Here is a 22,471-nt window from a genome sequence, read left to right as displayed (position 1 = left end):
TAGACTATTTGTTTTTTTAATATGTGTTCAGTGCTCGTTTTAATTTTGTTAATAGCGTGTTGTTTTTTTCTGTTAAAAGAAGGTATTACATCACGATATTGTAACATCGTATGTACAAGTACAAGTACTTAATTGATGGTATAAGTTACATTGTGCAAATATACATCACAATAACAATTAATCATAAAAATGCAATACATGTAGATATATTATTATGCAGAGTTTCTAAAGCAGAGTGTTCAACGCAGTTTTAGTATTATTTTTATATCTAGTTTAGTACACATAAAAAGTAACATATGTGTAACCATTCTGGTGTTATTTTTTTAACTTGTGTATCTCAAGATTACATATACTTATTACCAAATAATTTACCAATAAAATGTCTACAAAAGTTATTCATCATGCTTACAATTATTCTTACGCAAATGATCTATATATATCTTCTTTTTTAATTTCAAATTAAAGCCAAAAAAAAGGACTCTTTAAGGTGTTATACTTTATTACCTTAGAACTAGTATACTACACAATAAAGGTATTTTTTTGAGTAAAGTCGAAAAATCAAAATAAAAAATAGCATACTTGTATAAAAAAAACACAATTTCATCATATACAATTAGAAAAAGACTATATAACATCTTCCCAATTACAGATATTTGATTAAGATTCACATAAAATAAAAAAGTTACCACAGCGTAAGCAATTCTATATAAACTTAGCAACATTGTACTATATAGTATAGGTATCTTTAAGAGTATGGTTTAAACTAAAGGCTAAACATAGCACAGATGTATCAAAAGAAAAATCATATACAGTTAAAGGTACGTACTATTCATTATATTCTCAATTATACAAATTTGATATACTTTTGATACATAGATACGCATTTGATGGAAATGTTACAATTTACATTTCCTTTCAATAGTTTGTCGTTGATTTAACTTTGCGTTTTTATAAAAATCCACACAATTATTAAAATGTATAACAAAATACATATGCTAACCCTATTTGTCACGCTCACATCGAAAAAAAGCAACAACAAATACATAAAAAAAACTGTGAGATTGACTAAGGGTTCATAAAGGACATATGTTAAATTAATGTAAGATATAATTAATGTACTATACAGGCATATTTTTATTTTTAAGATTAAATGAATAACACCCCCCCCGCCCTATAAAAAATGAACGAACAAAGGTTACTCTCACATTGAAAACGAAATTGTGAGAATATCCTTGGGGGTGTATGGTAAAAAAAATCACTTTACCAGTTACAACGGCTTTTCTTGTTTAAGCCTAGTATTGTATTTCATGCACTTTCTGAATAAAAAAACACACACACACAACACAAACATATTCATCCGCACACCACCAATCTTACTTGCTTTTAGTTGTGCACCATTTTACTTTGCATACAAAATTATACGCTTTTATTTAGTGTTATTATTAAAAAAAACATACACTTTTGATTTATATATTTTAAAAAAAGGAGCTGTGTATTTCGCCTCGTGATGCAAGTATAGTATGCTAATTTTAACTTAGTGTATACTTTTACAGTGTATGTACCTTCATATTAAAACATCTACAGACTCTTATCGTCATAAAGGGATTGTAATTTTCAAAGCTTACATATAATTCCAATATTTGACATTATTTGTTGTCTTAGTTACAATACTTTATTTAAACGTGTTGAGTGTTTCTCATTGTATAAACAACTTGATGTAATACGCTTTTAACTCACATGAGTGTATACTGGAGAAAAAAACACAACAGGCATTCTATTTCTTAACTAGAGAAATATATATAATTGTACATAGTATTAAACTACTCTGTGGACTTCTATGGCCAACCAGTATTTGAAGTTACTGAAGTGTAGTGTGTGCACGTGGTCGTGATAGTCTCTATATTTTATGCTGCCTTCATTGGTCCATGTCGATTGTATGAGGTCTTTCCTCTTCAGTCGTACACTTCGAAACACCTCTTGGTTAGGTCTTGTCAGGTCTTCATTTATATACAGCTTCTCGCCTTTAAGGTTCTTTTTTTCGCGCATTATTTGGGTCTTCTTCATCCGGGATTGCAGTTTTACAATAATTTGTCGGTGTTTATTTTGTTCAAACTTTCCCACTCTGTGTGCTATGTCAATGTCTTCCTTGACTAGTTTGATTGTCGGCATTTTTGCATTAAGTGTTTTCAATACTATGTTCACAGATTCTTCAGCTGTTTCTCTTTCTTTATCTACACAGCCAGATAGCCGTATGTTGTTACGTCTGCTGTATTGTTCGAGTTCGTTTAATTTTTCATCATGTATTAATTGTTGTTTTGTCATTTCCATTTTTAATTGCTGCTTCTCTTCTTTTTCGTTATTTAATTTTTCTTCTAGTCTTTTAACGTCATTTGCGAGCTTGTCGTTTACTTGCTGTTTTTCAAAAATGGTGCCCTCAAGTGTTTCAATTTTGTGCATCACTGATTTTAACAGTTCATCCTTCATCTCTTTAATTAGTTCTCTCATCATGATTTTTAGCCCACTATCATTCTTGGTCAGCATATTACTGAGTTTTTTGTTGATTTCCGCCAATTCTTTTCTCATCCAATTACTTTCATCTTCTACCTCTGTATCACTCTGTTCACTGGTATCTTTAACCTCCTTAACTGGATTTATTTTTGATTTCTTTCTACGCTGCTTCGAATTCTTTTGTTTTGTTTCGCCTACTACTACACTCGTGTCAGCTTCACTCACGCTGCTTACACTCGCTGCTTTTCGTTTCTTATTCGCATCTTCGATTTCTGTTGAGTCGAGTTGATTAACTGGTTGTTCGACGTTTGCCATATCTATTTTGCGCAGTATAGTCACCGTAATTGGCGATAGTCTGTGTACATTCACTTAATCTCCTTTTGTATACATATATCCTCGTGCTTTTAATGATCACGTATACGACTTTAAATGAATAGAAATGGCGTCGCCCACCCCTGACACAGTTTACACTACGAACGACATATTAAAAGCCATATTTCTGATTATTGTCTTTGTATATAAGTAGATTTACATGCTCAAAAAGGTTACCAAGTGTTTTCCAAATCGACGTATCCTTCCAAAATCACCGAAATATCACTATTCACTCACATAAATATATTTTAAAGACGAGCAAGTTTTTCCATGTTCGTGTCACAGGGGAGTTAACCACAATTCCAACAGCGCGTAATAATATTGTAAAATAATACAAACCTCTTGTGAACAAGTCCTTTTATTATTGACAAACGATTAGTGAATGAAACCACATCAAAACGAAGATTATCATTAAAGGCAAGTTGCATAGCATTTGTACACATATGCAATTTACTTATTAAATAGCCAAGGCGTTACTAGTTTGTAATAACAATCAAAAGACATGGTACATGGTAAATGCCGCATGTTGCATTCAAAAAGTATCGGTTAATTTCTGGTATGTTCTCACAAAAAGAAGTAAAGTATAGTTGTGCTTATGCGATTGTTTTAATTGCACCATACACTTTCTCAAACGGTCCCAATAGGATATATTTGGTATGAAACAGTGACCACTCAATGAAATAAATAGAGAGCTAGTAACAATAAACATGATTAAATGAAGGGAAAATATGGCGAAAACTGAAACATGGAAAACATTACACAAACAATCAACACATTGAGCACCCAACTGTGTTTGAAAAAACAACATCCTAAGCAAGTCAACAATGAAAGGTCAGTAAAAATGTAAGCAAGAGTACGATATGTAGAAACAAGTAGATCTTGTATAAACAACAATCTATACTTCACCTGTGAAGTATATGACCGCAGAAAAAACATGCATAACTGTCCTTATCTGTTATGTACTTCACTCACAACATTGATCATTCGAACTAACGACAAATAACACAAATAAATATATCTGCAAGTTTTGGGATATGTTTAAAAGCGCCAATACCATTTGTGTCATTCTAAAAAAATCTAGAGTAAAGTTTCTTCCTGTAGACCACAATTCCCACGGCAACTAATACAGCAATGATGAAAAGTACAATAAGGAATACGCCCCCTGTAAATAGAAGAAAAAGTCGACATCAAATTATTCGATTCCTTACTTTCACGAAAATATACACATGGTTTGGAAGCAATAAACAATTGTACATATACTCCAAACCTTTTGCACAGGTTATTTTGGACTCGACATATTTGGTCAAGTATACGTTACACATTTGGAAGAAATCAATTAATACGTAAACCTTAATAAGTATTTTTAACAAGGACAAATAGGTAAAATGTGTATGCCAATTTTTGTTATCAAAATCAAACGTTGAACTGGTAATGATTGAAATATTTATGGTAAGTATGGGTTTCTCAATTGGTAATATGACCACATCGCGGCTTTTTGAATGACCCTTTATATGATCAGCGTGTTTTTTTATGTTTTCGTATGCTATTGCGTTAAGATTGACTTGGTTCGACGAAGGTTTTCCGCGCGCTGATGTCCTCATTGTATTTTAGCATGCGTATTTGAATATACAAGTTTCACAATACCACTGTTGCTATGTTTAGAAACAACATGAAGTATTCGAATGTTGATTTCACTAATACCAGTGTCCCCAAGTTAATATGAGTAAAAGATCAGAAGACATATATATACTTCATATTTTAAGTTTAAGCATACGATACAAAGAAAGGATTTTAACATGCAGATTTATAGAAATAGATAAATAACCGTATTTTTATAATATTGATTTAAGAATATATTAATACCCATTTAATAAAAGGATCTTTACAACGTTTATGTAAGGTCTAAATTGTTTCACAAAATGTCATTCACTATGTACATATGGTCACGTTTCTTACCAATTAGCCCTAGGTTCAACGAATATATTTTCACAATACCTGAAGTTACCGATTGGAAACACATACCGATATACCGGTATTTGTGAAGGACGGAGAGTTCCGTTCTTGCGAGGCTCAACTTTACAATTAATTATCTACATTGAAACAACGAAGGTTCTAACATTCTTACGACCTTTCGCCGTGCTTTCAATAAAGTAAACCACATGAAACTGTCTCAACTACTAGTACATTCTATCGACGTGTGGCTGTGCTTTAACTGAAGTATACACCATGGAAAACCGTTTTATCTATTGTGACATTCTATTGAAAAGTGAACGTGCTTTTACTGAATTACACCATTTGAAACTGTATTAGATACTATAACATTCTAACGACGTTGTACTGATTGCATTACCTTACACTGTTGGAAAATGTCTGCATTTCTATAAGATCCTAATACCGCTCGACTGTGCTGTTGATTACTTACACCATGGGAAGCCGCCTGAGCTGCTTTGACATTCCACAGAGGAGCTTGTCCCGTCATAATTGCAGCAGCAATGACCGGACTCTATTCTCGCCATGTTCTCATCACAGCAGAACTTGGCGTAGGTATCTACGGCAACAGTGGGTGGGTATTTATAATTGTACATATTTCAAATATAAACAGCTCATCTATGAAGACTGGAACAGCAAATAAATAGGTAATGATTTGATGTTCTGTATTTTATGTATTAAACATACACGTAGCCGATGATTTATTTTATTCGTTTCCCGTTTCAACAATTGTTTCTCAATAATTGCAGTATATGTGTTCAGCATATTTATCTCCCTTCTGAATGAGACCACTCTCTTATGGTGTAACGCGATAGCTATCGTTTTCCACCATACACATGTAAGCGACTACTTTGTATAGATTAGGATTTAAAACATACGTTTTATGTCCTAACCTTCAATAAGGTCTTATGTATTACAGCGCAACACAGCTTATGATCAAACAGACGGCTTTTCATAAACACTAGTTGTCATACCTCCACATGGCGTCTGTCCGCAGGTCTTTGAAGTCTGAAAAGAACACACTATGTTTTCTTAAATCAAATATAAATAAGCAAGTTTGAGAAAACACCAATATCTTCACCAAATATTTCTAAACAAAACTACAATAGACCCTTTTTGATTGAATACTAAATTATTAGCCAAACATACGCGTAACCTGCTCTACGACATTTAACAATGGTTCCACAGCAATTCATGCGTGTTACCTGCTAAATGTATAATCTTATAACATCGGTTCGACAGCCATGTATTCGTGTTACTGCTTTATGTACAATCTGTTAACAATGTTTCGTCAGCCATACACGTGCACCATGCTTAATTTGCAGGAGACAAATGTATGTTACAATCTGGTAGCCTTATGAAAGAAAACCAACAATATCAGAAGATAATTTTAACTAGAATCACCGCCTTTGAACGGTCATGTAAACATTGGGGGCGTTTAGATTAAAATATCGATGTCAACCCGTTCCAATATTGTAGTAAGAAAAAATAAAATGCTGCCTGTATATTGACAAAACAAACCAAAACAGAGGTGTCACTGGTGAGCAATCTTTATATGCATAATTGTATACGTTGTGTTTAATCCCGGACTGAGAGAAAACAGACGCGAATTAATGTCACACGGCATCTTCTCTAATAACACATGTATGAATACTGGCTTCTATATAAAGTGTAATCAAACCTTATAACCGTTTTTCATCCATATCAAGGTAGTCTGTTCAACAACTCGTAATATTTTCCTTGGTCAGTTTACGACTAATGTGTGCACATATTTCTGTCAGTTAATTCTTGAATCAGAGGCAGGGGGATTAGCCGTCGAAAATAATTTCGCTACCAAAGTCCACACAAGTTACGTGGCCATCAGGGGCCAAGGGAAACTCGTATCCATTGCTACGCCTAAGTTATATAACTTTAAATATGAACAACACATGTCACATTATTATTCGGTATTAATTTCCATCGGTTGTGTTACTAAAACATGTTATCGAGTACATTGACTTTTTCCTACAATGACCATATATTAAGAAATAATTTATTTATTGCATTCAAACACGTATGTTCCTTGCTAAGAAAATGTTCAAGTTTCGGCTTATGGATAATAAGATTATCTATCAAAATCGTTAACATTTTGTATTATGTTAAACGCATTTTGTAGAAGTATATACTTTAGCTCATATACTCCATCCATCGAATCCCAACGAAGGCAAAACAACTTTCAGCGTTTTTTGTTTGCCATTCTCATTATCTAAAACTATTCCGAATGTTAAAGGTTTGTAAAACAAAACCCCGTGAACACGTCCCTTTACGAGAGCACATACACAGTAATTTCGAAATAAGATAGTTGTTAACCAGTCCATATTCCGTTAAAGCATGTATATATGTACGTAATTAATAGTTATAATGAAACATTTAGCGTCAATAAACAATACCCTTACAATATATATAGGCTGACTTCTATGCATATTTCCGCTCACTGACCCGTCCTTAGTGATTGTTGCTACGCTTCACACGCTACATCCAAAATGGCGTCTGATGAAGCATCAGATACGCTTGTAAATATTTCTGACAATATTTCAATTCCTACCAAATTATGATAAACTAGCAGATAGAAATTTCAATAGAGGTCTTAATTATTACACTCAAGGTACATTCCTAATATAAAGATTTTTAATGAAGAAAACCGTGTGCGTGTCGTCGCTGACTGCTGGAGATCAATGAGAAAAAAATGAAAAACCATATCGTTTAAACATCGATTTGTCCGATGAGAAGATTACAGAATCACACTGCAGTTGTAAAGTCAGGTGAAATATTATACACGATTATTCAATTATTTAAAAAGTATTCATGGTTATTGGTAACATCTTTATTAATCGTTAGTGTTTTATGTATATTGCATGATTCTGAATATTGACATTATTTTAGACTGACTGGGCACTGTTCACACATCATAGGGTTGCTAAAATCACTACATAGATTAAATAAAACCTTAATTAAAAAAATCCACTATCCTCGCAAATAGATTCATCCGAAATTGCCCCTGTAAATAATTCAGATATAAAGATAACAGATCCGCTGGGGTCACAACCAACCAATGCCTTTAAGGTTGTAGATGTCTTATAATCACTGTAAAGTTTACTGTGTAGCCCAAGAGCGTTCTTGTGTTTTAATTTCCATTTCATCTATAATGATAATAGTGTTTGGAAAATCTTTTTTGAAATATTTTGGCATTTTAGTAAATAACATCCCTATGAGGCCAGATTGATACTTGGCCAAACTTGAAATACATAATATCCAACATATTATTAATCACTATTCCAGCAGATTGTAATGATATTTTGAATCTCATTGCAAAATCCTTGAGACCAAAGCCATGTCTTAATCTGCACAAAGTAAAAAGTAAAGCATTTTCATTTAAAGGCAATCCTGCCATATTTTCGTTTTTCATCTGGGTTAGGAAAAGAAAGGCAAATAGAAATAAAAATTTGATATAAGTTATTCCAGTGTAGTAACGAAATAAACCCTTCAATGACTTTTCTCTGTTCTTTATGCCTTCAGCACCAAAGTTTTCTTGTTGTTGTATTTTTCTTTGATGTTCTTTAATAATTACTCTCATACTACTAATTTCTTTGTCTTTTTTTTTATAAATTACTTCCTTCAGATTGGTATTTTCAACCTGAATCAGTGCCAATTGTCGCGCCATTTGAAGTCGATATCTATATTGTAGACCTGAAACAAAACAACACATTATTACACACGATATTATGAAAAAAAAACATGATTCCACGGGCAGAGATTTAACCTCTTGGGTGGAGGACAGTGCTTACATTTTAACAGTTTATTAATCAGTGCATATACCTTGAATTTAGATGCGTAAATTTACAATACATGTATGCATATATTAGCACTGTTTAAAGCGGGTATATACGATTTTGTCAAATATTTATGAATTTATATAAACTGTGTAAAAAACTTATTATATAAATATTTCAATATAAATTAAAATAAAAGTTAAGAAGAACATGTGTCGAAAAAATGCGAAATAAGCCAGATATTTAATTCTGAAATTGAAAACGGCTGTACAGCCGAATTCGCCAGTATGTATACCATACATGTACGATGTGCATCTAAACTTACGAGGGGTGTTCCAGAAGTTCGTGGATTTTCGCTATAACTTTCATTTGGTAACATAAATGGACAAACAAATAGCATGTTAAGAATATTTCGTCCTTTCCAAATCTACTCTCCAAATATCATGGGAATACATAAAACAATAAATATATATCAGAGATTTAAACATGTGCACAATGCGCACACCGACGCACGTGTAACGTTTCTGTTCAACGTCAATGACGTTATGAAGTTAACAACTGTCAAATCTTTTCCACATAATCACCTCCAACGCGAATGCTCTTTATGTGTCGGGAAATCCACTTGTCAAAAGTGTCTCTATACCAGTCATCGTCAAAAGACAACACGATTCGCTTTGCTGCAACTGTAAGTTCCTGTTTACTTGCAAAGCGAATACCGCGCAACTGTGATTTAACTTCCGGGAAGACGCGGAAGTCCATAGGGGCCAAATCCGGGCTGTAAGGAGGACTTAGGCGCTGTAACGTGAAATTTACCGTAAATTCTCTTTATCAACGACATTTAAACCAAATTTAAATTTGCGTAACGCTCATACTTATAATAAAATACACGCGTGCGCCGCATGTCGTTACTGAGGTCTCTATGGCAACGCGTTTCAAACGCGCTTTATGGAATTCATGCATTTTTAGCTTATATATAAAGTCCGCGATAATTGGTTTGTATAATATGTAATTTTCATTGACTTTTACTAGCAAACTAATAAGTTATAGCGAAAATCCACGAACTTCTGGAACACCCCTCGTAGTTTAACGGTTTATAATACAAAGACGAATGCTTCGGTTATTGTAGGAAAATACGTACGTCACTATCGGCTCGGGGCGCTAAATTGTCTTTGCTGCATTTTATGAAATGCGGCTTTAAATGTATAATTTTTGCCTATTTTGTGTTATTGTAACATATTTTATCAACATATTAAATTAAACACATATAAAAAATCGTATATAACCGCTTTAAGGTGAAGTTTACATTAATGATTATCATCACAATGGACGAACAGCGTATCTCTAGTACATAAAATAGCAATCATTAAAGAAAAATATTATAAAGTAAATTAAGTTCTTACCGAGGAACACACGACCTTGTTTATATCTATTTTCGTAATATTGAGCTGCTCGTGTGGACGACCGCACGCTTTAATCCATCTTAAACATTTTTCTACCTGAGTTTTTGGCTTAGGGAAGGTTATGAATTTGGCATCGTTCATTCTATCAGGGAATCGGGCATCGGCCTTGCATGTCCCCCATGCACATCTTCGTACCATTTTGAAATTATTTGATGAATACTTTCGTTAGCAACACTTTTCACTTTCGATTTAACGAATGGCGTGTGAAGCGGTAGCAACAAGCTGTCTGGCAGCGAATACAGTACCGCTTTTTGATTGGTTGAAAATACGACTGTAGTATCTATGCATTGGGACTTGAACTCTCTTGTAGATAACGGTGCAGTTAATTTTGCGCCAAAAAGTACCCCTATTAATAGATACAATGCGTGTAGCGCTGCCTTAACTAAAGTCGATTGGCTCTTTTAATTCATATTTAAGTTCACATTGTAAACTATTTAAAGGCTTCAATAGTTAGATTTATACATTACGCATACCCAACTTATAGTAATACAAAACATAATCAATCAATGCACGTTATGTGTTAAAGGGGCCTTTTCACAGATTTTGGCATTTTTAACTTATTCATTAAATGCTTTATATCGATAAATGTAAACATTGGATCGTAAAAGCTCCAGTAAAAAATCAAGAATAAAATAAAAAAAAAGAAAAGAATATTGCCCGGACCAGGTTTCGAACCAGTGACCCCTGGAGTCCTGCCAGAGTCCTGAAGTAAAAACGCTTTAGCCTATTGAGCTATTCCGCCGAGTACATATACATGAAGTATTTTATACCTTATATAAGCAATCTTCGTAGTTTCACAAAATTTAACGACAAAAACAGAACTCTCCAAATTATTCAATCGTTTCGCGTTGCAACGCTTTATAATTTTTAGGTTTTTAAATCGTCAAAAGATGCATATAATGGCTATATAAGACCATGGTAAATGTTCAGTATTACTGTTTCCTCACAAATATCATAACTAAAACGAAAATTTGCGAATCTGAAACAACTTTTTTCAATTTTGTCAATTTACCAAAGCGTGAAAAGATCCCTTTAATACATACACGGCTTTAACTGCGAGTTTATGTTAGGATCTGGGTAAAAAAAGCTATAATTGGATTACATCGAAATAAAGTTTATACAGTTCCAAACAGTATACTTTGAGAACCTATTGAGCAATTGTTTGTAATTGCACGGCATCATTGGCAACATTATGCTTAAAACGAGCATAAACTAACGGGCTTGTAATGAGATTTTTACTTTAAAAACAATCATCCACTACTACTTATACTTTCGGAAATATAATTGGACGAATTATAGGGGATATGATCATCGATTAAACAAATGATCTAAAGTCTAGTCGGGGTATACCAGTTTATTTGATGTGTTTGGCCACCTGTTTAAGAGTATTTAAGTTAACACATGTGGGACTGCATCGTGCTCTACATACAGAATGAATGATTCAATAAGAAAGTATTATCGCAAAGACGAAACAGTATGATCACTTACCACATAAGAAATTCCAAAAAGAAAAAAAGCTATCCAATGATAAATAAGGTATCCAAGCATTTTCATATTTCATGCAGAATAAAGTTTGTGTGGTAATTTCTTCGTAGAAAATATCGTTGATTTTTTGAAAACGGAGTCCCATGAACTATTAATAGATTCGTGAGTATATATCACGGGCGTAGCCACGTTAATAGGATAAGAAAAGACGGTGCCTGAATTAGATACGAAGTAATGGTGATGATGACAACTACTTCAACTAATTATACTACTACTACTTCTACTACTACTACTACTACTACTACTACTACTACTACTACTACTACTACTACTACTACTACTACTACTACTACTACTACTACTACTACTACTACTAATACTGATACTACTACTACTGCTACTACTGCTACTGCTGCTACTACTACTACTACTACTACTACAACTACTACTACTACTACTACTACTACTACTACTACTACTACTACTACTACTACTATTACTACTACTACTACTACTACTACTACTACTACTAATACTACGACTACTACTACTAATACTACTACTACTACTACTACGGCTACTACTTCTACTACTACTACTACTACTACTACTACTACTACTACTACTACTACTACTACTACGACTACTATTACTACTACTACTACTTCTACTACTACTACTACTACTACTACTACTACTACTACTTCTACTACTACTACTTCTACTTCTTCTACTTCTAATACTAATACAACTCCTACTACTTCTTCAGCTACTTCTACTACTACTTCAGCTACTTCTACTTCTACTGCTACCACCACCACACCACCACCACCACCACCACCACCACCACCACCACCACCACCACCACCACCACCACCACCACCACCACCACCACCACCACCACCACCACCACCACCACCACCACCACCACCACCACCACCACCACACCATCACGACGACGACCACCACCACCACTATTACTACTGCTACTATTACAACTACTACTACTACTTCTGCTGCTACTACTACTACTACTTTTACTACTACTACTACTTTTACTACTTCTACTATTTTTACTACTACTTACTACAACAACAACAACAACAACTACGTCTACTTCTACTACTTCTTAGTACTACAACAACAACAACTTCTATTACTACTAATACTACTTCTACTTCTTCTACTACTTACTACAACAACAACGACTACTACTTCTAATATAAAGATTTTCGTAAACGCATAATTTTATCTCAGATATTAAACTTTTTACTCTTATTTAGGTATCAATATTGCTTATTGTTGATTTTTTAATAGCGTTAATGAACAACAATTAAAGTCTTTAATATTGTAACGCTGTCGAATAGTTAACAGACCCTTATTTTCTAAAATGCATTGACGATGAGTCAAACGCTACGCAATGCATAGACTTGCGACATTCAATACAATGGTACGCTATCAAATGTAAAGCATGTTTAACCGATTTCAATACCGTGTGTTTAACTTAAGAATGATTCGAGCTTACTGCGTGTTATACTAGGGTTTCCTAAGGTATCAAATATTTAAATACTGTAAATTTTAAGAAGGCTTTAAAACATAAATGCAAGTCACATTGATACTCATTTTGTATACACACATGTAGTTTACCTTAAAATACATTGTTAAGCGGTACATTTTATCTTTTTCAATTAGGTTTTCTACTATGTTATCAAAAGCCTTGTAAAACGTCATGTCTCAAAAGCTGAATATGTTAGCAGACCGTTTGCTCTAGGCCAAAAAAACAAACGCAAACACAAACTCCAATGGACTATTAGAATTTTATCTGTATTATTTCAACTATTTGCACGACTTAATCAAATAATTTCTTGTTGACGATTATCAAATTAACTGGTGAGACCATTTAATGTATATTGTCTTCTAATGTTAACTATTGGCTTTTTCGCTAGTTATTTTATCTTGTCATCTGCGACTTGACACAATTACACGTATGTTTTTAACACTTCCGGGGTACATTTATTTCTATAATTGGATTGCGTGGTTTCTACATTTTCCTCCGGACGCCTTAAATTTATACCTTAGAATGCCTCTTTCTGTGTCCGCGTAGAAATATAAAGATGATTGGCAGAACATTATCAATATATGATGTACATGTAATTCGCTGAATTCAATTAAGTTATTTGCCTTTTGCTGTACAAATATTACTATTAATTAGTGGTCTTTGCTGATCGTATCTATAGACAGAAACAAAATGATCGTTGTTATAAACTCGACAAAAAATATAAAAAATGGAGGTTTAAAACTTGGTCATATTTAGTCTAAGAAATGTGTTTTCAGATCAACGTTGATAACTATTTAGAAAAATCTATTAAAGATTTTATGAAAAAAGAAGAAAAAAAGAAAAAGCTTACGCTGTATGTTTCTATTTCTTGTAAGAAACAATCGGAGGTTCCAAAGTGGGTCATGTTTGTACTTGGCATTTTCGTTTGCAGATGCATGTTTGATAAAACATTATTACACTAATTGTAAAAATAGCTAACATACCAATAAAGTAACATTTATGTAAAGTAAACGTGTTATTCATGCAAACAGTTTATGAAGTGCTTACAACACACAATATATACTGATGTTATATACCCTTTATCAATCCAGCATATTTCCACATCAAATAAATGATCTTAATTATTACTTTACGCAATATATTGTGTTTGTATTATACGCATGTATATCATGGCGTAAATATTAATTGAAATGAAAAGTGTGCGCTCTTAAAATCAGCCAACATAACTAAAACTGTCGGTTCTACATTCAGCTTACTCTCAGATAGACATTTTAAGAGCTTCAATATCATATCGATGCGTTCATCAAGTTACATAACACCTTAGAATCTTTAGCTAGATATTGAAAGAAACAGATGTCGCTGCAGATATCTCCAACAATCAGCTATGGAGCATTTTGAATGAATGGAAGAATTGAAATGGTTGAGAAACTGTAAACTATTCACTGTGACAAGAGAATGTGGATGTGTATTGTTACTGCATACAACACCAATTTGACATGTTTGACCAAGGTTATTGCAATGAATTGGGAGATATGAAAAATGTAACGTTCTGATGTTCAGCTAAAGCCTGAAATTTCGTTGGCATATATGAACTAAGTCACGTTTGTTTGCAGTAATGCGTGTGTAACCAACGTATAATTGAATTAAGTTTGTTGACAATTTTATGTCTTCAAGCAAATACAGTTTAATAGTTTAATAGTTTATTTCAGTCTCACTCTTCATGATACATAAAATTTACATATACATTCAATAAAACAATCTTGAAAATATTTCTAAAAGAAATATTACAGACTTAATGTTAACATTCTTAGTACATTAGAAGAACATTACTATATTGGTAAATCAGAACAGATGATGGAAGAGAGATGACCCTAAAATCCAAATAACATTTGCTAATTGAGGGCTACCTCCCTTACCCACAAATTCCTACATTATCCAGTTGAATGACAGACATTCGAAATGTGAGAGGCAGGCCAACAACCAAGGCCGACGGACCAGGCAGAGATGATAATCAATGCTTATCAACCCGTCCAAGCCAGCAGACCCAGGAGCCCACCCACCACTCACACAGCGGGTGTCCACAAATGTATACTAGATAATGAAAACATACATCAAATTTAATATCCAACACATTGAAAAAGTTATATGTAGATAGACCTTAAATACACAGGGACTTTAAATGCCAGTAAAATTGTCTTCTTGTAGCAAATACATAATACTTAGACAAACAGTTAAACTAATTGTATGTATGAGTAATAAAGATGATCAACATAGTGGTATTGGCTATGTCTTTATGGGGAATTTCAAAATAAGACCATTATTTACAGAAGGACAGTACTGCATCGCAAACATGCACACCCCCATGGCGCTGTGAAGTAGGCAGTGGTAAGATCATACCCACCCGCCATTAGCGATCAAGACGGTCGGGAACACAACGTCATCATAGCTGGTGTTAGAAGACCATTGTTTAGCCGAGTAAGGAAAACAGCACGTTGTCCTTAACTGTTTTCTGTATTCAATTATCATAACAATTAATTTTTTGTTGTATATACATAACATCATTGTTAGTAGTAGTAATAGTAGTAGCAAAATAATTGTTGGTAGTAGTAGAAGTAGTATAGTGTTAGTTCACCCATGTAGGCTGATGCAATAGTTGTTATGTCCAATCATAATAATGAATTGATCCGATGCAAGATTTTCATTGGTCATTCAAATGTTACTGTTGATTTAGTTATTAAATTACTGACCACGCTTGCATTTGCCTAGACCGTCTAGTGGACGCAAGTCCAGCCGCGTGGTCTTCATTGTATTCCAACCAGGAGAGTTGTTCAACTGTTTTTCATTTCTTGAACATTGTGTATTATTGCATTATGACATATATGTGAATTAGTTTAATTATTGTGATGTTCATTTCATTCATATTTCGTATTATCGGTTGTGTTGTTTTGTTTGTAACATAATGTCACTTTTTATTAGGTCTTTTCCATCATGGACTATATTGGTCTACGTCTGCAATAAAATGGACATAAACCTCAATCGAGTTGATTTACCATGTGTCCCCACCCCCACATCCACTACAACTACTACAGAATATTTGTCCGATCATGCTAGAATAGAATATAGGGATAATACACGTTTTCGAGGGCATGATCATCTGAGGGCGCTCCAAAAATCCGTTCCTGCCCGAGTTCGCAGCACGAGGGCAGGAACGGATTTTGAGAGCGCCCGCAGATGATCATGCCCTCGAAAACGTGTATTTTTGCTATTATTGCATAAACAAATCACACATACCAAAATAAATTAAAATGACATTGAAAAAAATATGTTTTGTTCATTCGACATCGACAAAATAATGCGATTATTTCAATACAGTTCAATGTTGTGTTTTACATATGTCTCACTCGGTCATCATCCGAAATGACCAGGCTTTACCTTCGGATAGGCAGTTTTCGATTTAAAATGTGTTTAAACAGTGGATTAATGCAAAGTTGAAATGCAGCGGCGCAAAGTAAGGAATGAGGAATTATTTTTGAATTTACAGCAGGAACGTTGAAGGTACATAAACACTTACATTTACAGCCTAGTCTTTTGAAAGTGTTGAGTAAATAACCTTAACTTCATTTACGTTGCCAATAAAATAAAGCTCTTGTCAAGAGAGTACAGATGGTATAATGTGAAAAGTGGATTGAAATAGTCATTATCCCTGCATGCATAAGGAAACTGGTGCTTATTCAGTTCCCCATTTATGCTTGGAAAATCGTCGAAGGCTGGAGAAGGGAAGTAAATGCGCGTGGACGAGATTATGGATATGAAAAACACATAACTGGGCTTGAACGGCACGTCAATCGCCATGTTAATACACGATTACTCCCGTTGAAGCCCTCCTTTTGCCAAGTTTCTGCACCCCGCCAGAGGGCATTATATATAAAGTTAATGCAATAATATGGTTTGTATATCGTTCAGTGAGCAATTATGCATCGCCTACATGCATGGTTACTCTTATCAGTAATTGTTGCGTTTTGTAGAAACAATAATATAAAATTATGTATGAAAAAATATATTGGAAATGATTATAAATGCTTACTACACAAAATAACAATATGAAATAAAATTGGCGTTATCCTCAAAATATGCGGTGCAAATATATTATTATGCAAACATTTTATTCAAAAAAAAATAAAAAATAAAGCAAATCAACTAAATCTTAAGCAACCAACAATCAGTTTATATAGATATAAAACTTATTATTTTAGCGATTCTTTTCTATGCAAATTCAGTTGTTATATTATAAATCTGATTCTGAGGCACAAGTAATGTTATACAAGTTATACGTATAACTGTTTACTTTATTCACACTGTTCAGTCATGATATTTACTATAGTAAGCCATTTTTATCCTTGACAATTTCAAAGGAGCTAACATATTTTGCTTGTTACATTTTAGTAACTCGTAACTTTGTTGTTTTAGGTTTAAACATTTTAGATTATTTTGAACATATGAACATAATACAACTTTGTGAATTTTGCCTTTTGATGTGTGTTTTATTTGGAAATGTCAGGGAAACTACCCTTTGCACTAGCGATAGCTTGTTGTTTTATTATTATTATAATACAATTAAGAGAAGTGATCACATGACAAAACTCTGTAATTAAACACCGTCACCAATTCTTAAGCAAAAGCAAAACGCACTTGCAGCAGATCTTCTGTTATAATTTGATAGCCAAACCCAGCCTGTTGCATCATTTAGCCCTGTTTGAATTAAGTGAGTTCTGTTCAAGTCTGTTTGAGCAGATACAGATGTGTTATTCCAGTTTATTTGGCAGCATGTTAAGCTTCATAAGAAAGTTTTAGACAAACATGTTCAAGCAATGGCAATGACATAATTGTTTTAGCTACCTCTCAAGCACGGTTTTACCTTTAATTCAGACATATTTAAAACATATATACCCTGAAACTGTGTTAATGGGACTTGTGAAACTGATAATTGAATCGATCACCCTCTTGTGAAAGGGAATGAAAATTCAGTCTGATTCGACGCATCAAATCCACGTGTTCAGTGTTGTAGCGTGTTTCGACATTAGATTTCAACCACCACACTGTCGTCTGACATGATGTGCCAGTTATAATTACAAACAAACATTCAAATACACCATTTTTGACAGAACATATAATTAATTAAGATAACATGCATATACATGGCTCTTTGTCTAATCAACAACTTAAACCTAAAGTATTGTCAAATGTGGTGTAAATTTAACAAAGTCAAATGCTTTGTGTTCTAATATTATGTTCTCTAACCTAGTGTTTGAACAGTAAATTGAGTAAACTATTGAGAAGTAGAAATGTAAATATATTCGATTAAATTAGAATATTACCTTATATATAGTGACATTAAAAATAAATTTAAATCCATAATGAGCCAAATAGTACCACACAAACAAAGTCTAATAGCTAATACTTGTCACAATGAAAACAGATCACACGAACCATTTCAACTTTCCTGTTAATATCTGAAAAATGAAATAATAACAATTGTTAAAACACTCTTATGAACACATAGAAATAATCAAATAGTCAAACACAAAAGTAGGCCTCAAACAATATTCTTGATAGTTTATTTATTTTTCAGGATCTAAAAATAGACTTTACATATATGTTAAGCCACGGATAAATAATTGATGTAAGGTCATGCACTTGTAAATGTTATACCAGAAATACTCTTCAAATAACACACAATGTATTCGCGGTTTTTCTATTTTATCGGCAGTCAGTTTATCGAAATAGAGTAAATTCATATAATCAAAGCAGGGTTTAGTCGTATTATACAAAATGTAAATTGTTACAAATACGCATATCCAATTTAATTAAAAATATTTGTTGTATAATTTCATTTCAAAATAACCCCGTTTAATTGTTAGACAAAAGTGGAAAAATATGGGGTTTTGTTTTTAAAATTTAAACCTCTCCAAACATGTTTCGTCATATAACAAACGTCCCCACAATCTAAATAATTAGTCGTTCACTCTTCTCAAGATAAAAAATAGTTTTGCATAAATTTCCATTGGTATAATTTAACGTTTGAAACTAATTATAAATATTTTCAATTATTATCCGTATGCGAATGGCGATGTATCATAAAAAACATAAGGAAGTACAGATATACATGCATAAAGTATGCAACAAATTCGTTCGGTAACTTGCAAATGCACACAATAGTTATATATTACCTTTATTGGTGTCAATTTGTTATAAAATAATTGGGTTCGTATGGCATTATAATGTGGACCAAGCAATCTAGATCATTATGTAAAAGATATGCCTTGATTTTATGTTTAAAATACAACATTGTTTCCTAAAAATTATTAAATTTGAATAAGAAACAGGATTGCTGCTTATGATGATAGTAATGAAACAATAATTGAACAGTCACATTCTGAAACTGTGCGTAGTCTAAGGGAACTTGATCAATCACATATTCTGCAATTTATATGACATCGGCATTCATTACATATTGTGTGTTTTATATGAGATACATGTGCCAAAATGTGATCAACATACGCGATACAACGCAATCATGATCGGATTGTTAAAACCTGTTTGAGCACCTTTAATTGTGATAAACAGTGTGATGCGTATACCTGAGAGTAAATATACTTAGATTGCTTCAATTCGTGACGATAGTAATTCTCTATTTAGTGTTATTTCTCTTCAACTGTTGCAATCTTACATTAAAATGATAAACTCATGTAAAATATATGTTTATTGTCTAACTTTTTACCAATTCAGTCGATGCATACTCGAAAAATGTAAGTATTGCATGACGAGTGCGATTTAGTGCATTTTCAAAATTGTTCACGTCTATTGTCCTTACCTTAAACAGTTAAACACACGGGTGTGACAATGCTTCCTGGTGTCCCAAATGAACAAAATGTGCATCATTGAAGCCCTTTGTGCCAGTCTTCTATGGTTAGGTTAACCATAAACTAAACGAGCTGTAGAGTCAGTGAGGTTGTACTTGCTTATTAACTAGGTACTAGCAAAGCAAAGTTCGCATGAAATTCCGTCAGACGACAATAAACGGCATTCAATTTATACATATCTTGTGAATGCGTCCGTGACATGTAAATATAAATTCGATTGAATTGTTATTTATTGTTTCTACAGTACAAATTTTACAGTGATAAGTACTCAAAGTGTTGACCGTTTTACTTTGGCATTTCGTGTTCCTGGTTTTAACAGTAGAAGACACGCATCATTAAAACACCGGGCTCAAAATAATGTGAAATAGGCTATAAAGTTATGATTAATGCAAACGTTTCCAAAAATGTACATGTAAAATGTAAAGTAATTGAATGAAAGTATACAATGTGTTTGTCTCGGTAGATAATAAATATTTTTTTAATTCGTGAACACCGTAATCATAAACTTATATTGTGTTCAATTGTGTCTGAAACATTTGCTCTACAGAAACTAAAACATATCAATTAAATAGTTGTAATTCTGTTGAACATAGAATCTACATTTTTTTTTAATGAGTGCTTATTATATACTTAAACCATATTGCAAAAGCACCCCTACATTTTGTATAATACTTTGGTAATATGAAATTATAAATCAAATACATATGAATGATGCAATTATATGATATTATGATCCGAAGCATGCGTTACGAAATGATTCCCATCCAAAAATGTTGCTTTTGGTGTGTCTGCTCCAAATCTTTAAACATGACAAAAGCGAGCGTGTACGCATTTATATCGAAATACTATCGAAAACACTATGCGTTATGCGTTTTGTTTGTTTTTACTGATTCTTGTAGTCTTATGCATATTTCTTGACTTGGTGTACTAAAGTCAGCGTTCGGCTTGTAACAACGTCTAAAGACATGTACATAAAATCTACTTTATCGTTAATATTATATTCGATTTTTCATTAATTAAATATTACTATGAAAATCGATTTAAAACAATCATCCTGTGTGTTAAAAGAGCCACGAACATAAGATGTAAACAGCAGTTACAGGAGTGACTAAGTAATTTTTTAAATCAGAAATAAAATGTTCGAATAAAACATCATGGTAATTTGAATACGAGCAGATCAGGACACCCACAGCAACTAAGATATCGATTATCGCAATCGGAATCACTATCTTGCTCCCTGAAAGACACGATCAAATTGTTTTATGTTGGTTACGCATTTTTAAACACAAACATTATACAATTATTATGAAACGCATTTACTGCACAAATTGTAATCACAGAATTAGTGCATTTCGCGTTCATTTCGAGCATTTTTTTAAGCATGTTCTCAATGCGTTTTCCATTTTATTAATTTTACTAAAAACTAATCGTAAGCTATTTACACAATGTAATAATGTTGGAATCGTGCATTATTGGCTTGAAAGGCTCGGGTTGAGCTCCTTTGCACATCATCATTGCTTCAGTGGACCAATTTACGCAGAAACATGGTCCGCTGCTATTGCTGCTTAACGGTGAGCAACACACCCCGCCTTCTGCAAGCAATATCATGAATTCTTATTTATTGGTATGCTATAAGTGAGTGGAGAACAACACAATGCAATCTTGGTCGATTGATCATATCACCATTGGTTAAATTAAGATACTTGTCTAATAACATTTGAAAAGGAGATGTTCAACACCCGTTTAATGTATAAACATGTTTGACCTTTAACACAATGCATATCAAATATTATTCAATCACAAGACGGGAGGGTGAAACAAAAATCTGCACAACCGAAAAAGACACTTTCGTGAAATACATGACCTATAAACCACATTGGTGATATTATTGAGTCAAATTTTTCGTTTCAATCGTGTGTTTTTTGTGTGTCATTCAGCATTACTTTCAATGCTTATGACTTTTGTAGAAGTGGATTGGTAAAGCAGACACTGTAAGATATTCAAGGAAATAAGTGTTTATTAATAACTGATACATCATCCTACCTTCGCACGGTGCTGATCCGCACATGAAACATGACTGAAACAATTAACACAAATCATAGCAGTTTAATATGTGTAAAAATGTGAAACACGTGCACATATTCTCGGTGACAAAAACTGATAAATTAAATTAGTAGTAGTAGTAGAAGTAGTAGTAGTAGTAGTAGTAGATGTAGTAGCAGTAGTAGTAGCAGTAGTAGTAGTAGTAGTAGTATTTGTAGTAGTGAGTAGTAGTATAGAAGTAGTAGTAGAAGTAGTAGTAGTAGTAGTAGTAGTAGTAGTAGTAGTAGTCAGTAGTAGTAGTAGTAGTAGTAGTAGTGTAGTAGTAGT

General features: G+C 33.2%; 2 protein-coding genes and 1 pseudogene across 3 annotated transcripts in view; 1 reads left to right on the top strand and 2 right to left on the bottom strand.

Annotated features, from left to right (window-relative positions):
- Window positions 1-644: 644 nt before the first annotated feature.
- Window positions 645-11,773, bottom strand: LOC127833593 (chromatin assembly factor 1 subunit A-like). 2 transcript variants are annotated; one of them, XM_052358940.1, is made up of 4 exons: window positions 11,627-11,773; window positions 5,844-5,877; window positions 5,303-5,428; window positions 645-4,042 (listed from the first exon to the last, which is right to left on the bottom strand). In XM_052358940.1, the coding sequence occupies exon 4, from the start codon at window positions 2,821-2,823 to the stop codon at window positions 1,816-1,818; it is 1,008 nt and encodes a 335-aa protein (XP_052214900.1). In that variant the 5' UTR covers window positions 2,824-4,042; window positions 5,303-5,428; window positions 5,844-5,877; window positions 11,627-11,773; the 3' UTR covers window positions 645-1,815. The 2 variants fall into 2 exon arrangements, with proteins under 2 accessions (XP_052214900.1, XP_052214901.1); XM_052358941.1 differs by lacking the exon at window positions 11,627-11,773 and adding an exon at window positions 6,075-6,270.
- LOC127833594 (uncharacterized) lies at window positions 7,669-8,589 on the bottom strand (annotated as a pseudogene).
- Window positions 11,774-15,124: 3,351 nt separating the features above from the next.
- Window positions 15,125-22,471, top strand: part of LOC127835882 (uncharacterized) — an 85,242-nt gene continuing 77,895 nt past the window's right edge. Inside the window, exon 1 of the mRNA XM_052362306.1 lies at window positions 15,125-15,267. Within this exon, the coding sequence (XP_052218266.1) occupies window positions 15,125-15,267 (143 nt within the window). The remainder of the gene's footprint in view (window positions 15,268-22,471) is intronic.

The sequence above is a fragment of the Dreissena polymorpha genome, chromosome 6 (assembly GCF_020536995.1).
Source record: "Dreissena polymorpha isolate Duluth1 chromosome 6, UMN_Dpol_1.0, whole genome shotgun sequence".
Lineage (NCBI taxonomy): Eukaryota > Metazoa > Mollusca > Bivalvia > Myida > Dreissenidae > Dreissena > Dreissena polymorpha.
This window is presented reverse-complemented; position numbering and strand designations above follow the sequence as displayed.